Source organism: Passer montanus, unplaced genomic scaffold, assembly GCF_014805655.1.
Source record: "Passer montanus isolate IOZ18808 unplaced genomic scaffold, ASM1480565v1 scaffold120, whole genome shotgun sequence".
Taxonomy (NCBI): Eukaryota; Metazoa; Chordata; class Aves; order Passeriformes; family Passeridae; genus Passer; species Passer montanus.
Genome location: NW_024358723.1, coordinates 1,372,200 through 1,372,890, shown reverse-complemented (window position 1 = coordinate 1,372,890; position 691 = coordinate 1,372,200). Strand labels below are relative to the sequence as shown.

Genomic DNA, 691 nt, shown 5'->3' with positions numbered 1-691 from the left:
CGCGGGGCCGCGGCCGGGCCTGGCAGCGCGGCGGCTCCGCGCAGGGCGCTGAGCACCGCACGGCGCCCTCCGGCCCCGCTCACAACGGTCCGGGCACGGAGCCCCCTGGCCCCGCTTGGAACGGTTCGGGCACGGATGCCCCCGGCTCCACTCCGGACGGTTCAGACACGGAGCCCCCCGGTCCCGCTGAGGACGGGCCGGGCACGGAGCCGCCCGGCCATGTTCACAACGGCTCGGGCACGGAGCCGCCCGGCCCGGAGGAAGACTCGGAGCTCCGCAGCCGCGCTGAGGACGGGCCGGGCTCGGAGCCCCGCAGCCCCGCTGAGGACGGGCCGGGCTCGGAGCCCCGCAGCCCCGCTGAGGACGCTGCCCCGCCGGGGCCGGAGCTGTGGCTGGTGCCGCCGGAGCTCCGCGCGCGGCTGCTGGACCGGCGGGACTACCGCGGCCGCGCGCAGGCCGTGGAGCAGCTGCGGCGGGCGGTGGAGGGCTGCAGCCCCGCCGCGCTGGGCGCCGCGCCCGCCGCCGCGCTGCTGGGGCTGATCGCGCTGCTGGACGCGCTGCTGCACGACCCCAACTTCGCGGTGGCGCGGGGCGCGCTGGAGGTGACCCGGCTGCTGGCGCTGCGCCTCGGCCGCCGCGTCCCCGCCGTGCTGGCCCCGCTGGTGTGCGCGGCCGCCCGGGCGCTCGGCGA

The 691-nt window shown here is 80.9% G+C and overlaps 1 protein-coding gene across 1 annotated transcript in view; it reads left to right on the top strand.

Moving 5' to 3' along the window:
• Nucleotides 1-5: 5 nt before the first annotated feature.
• Nucleotides 6-691, top strand: part of TOGARAM1 (TOG array regulator of axonemal microtubules 1) — a gene marked incomplete at its 5' end in the record, with an annotated part of 32,541 nt that continues 31,855 nt past the window's right edge. The window contains one exon of the mRNA XM_039698115.1: nucleotides 6-688. Within this exon, the coding sequence (XP_039554049.1) occupies nucleotides 6-688 (683 nt within the window). The remainder of the gene's footprint in view (nucleotides 689-691) is intronic.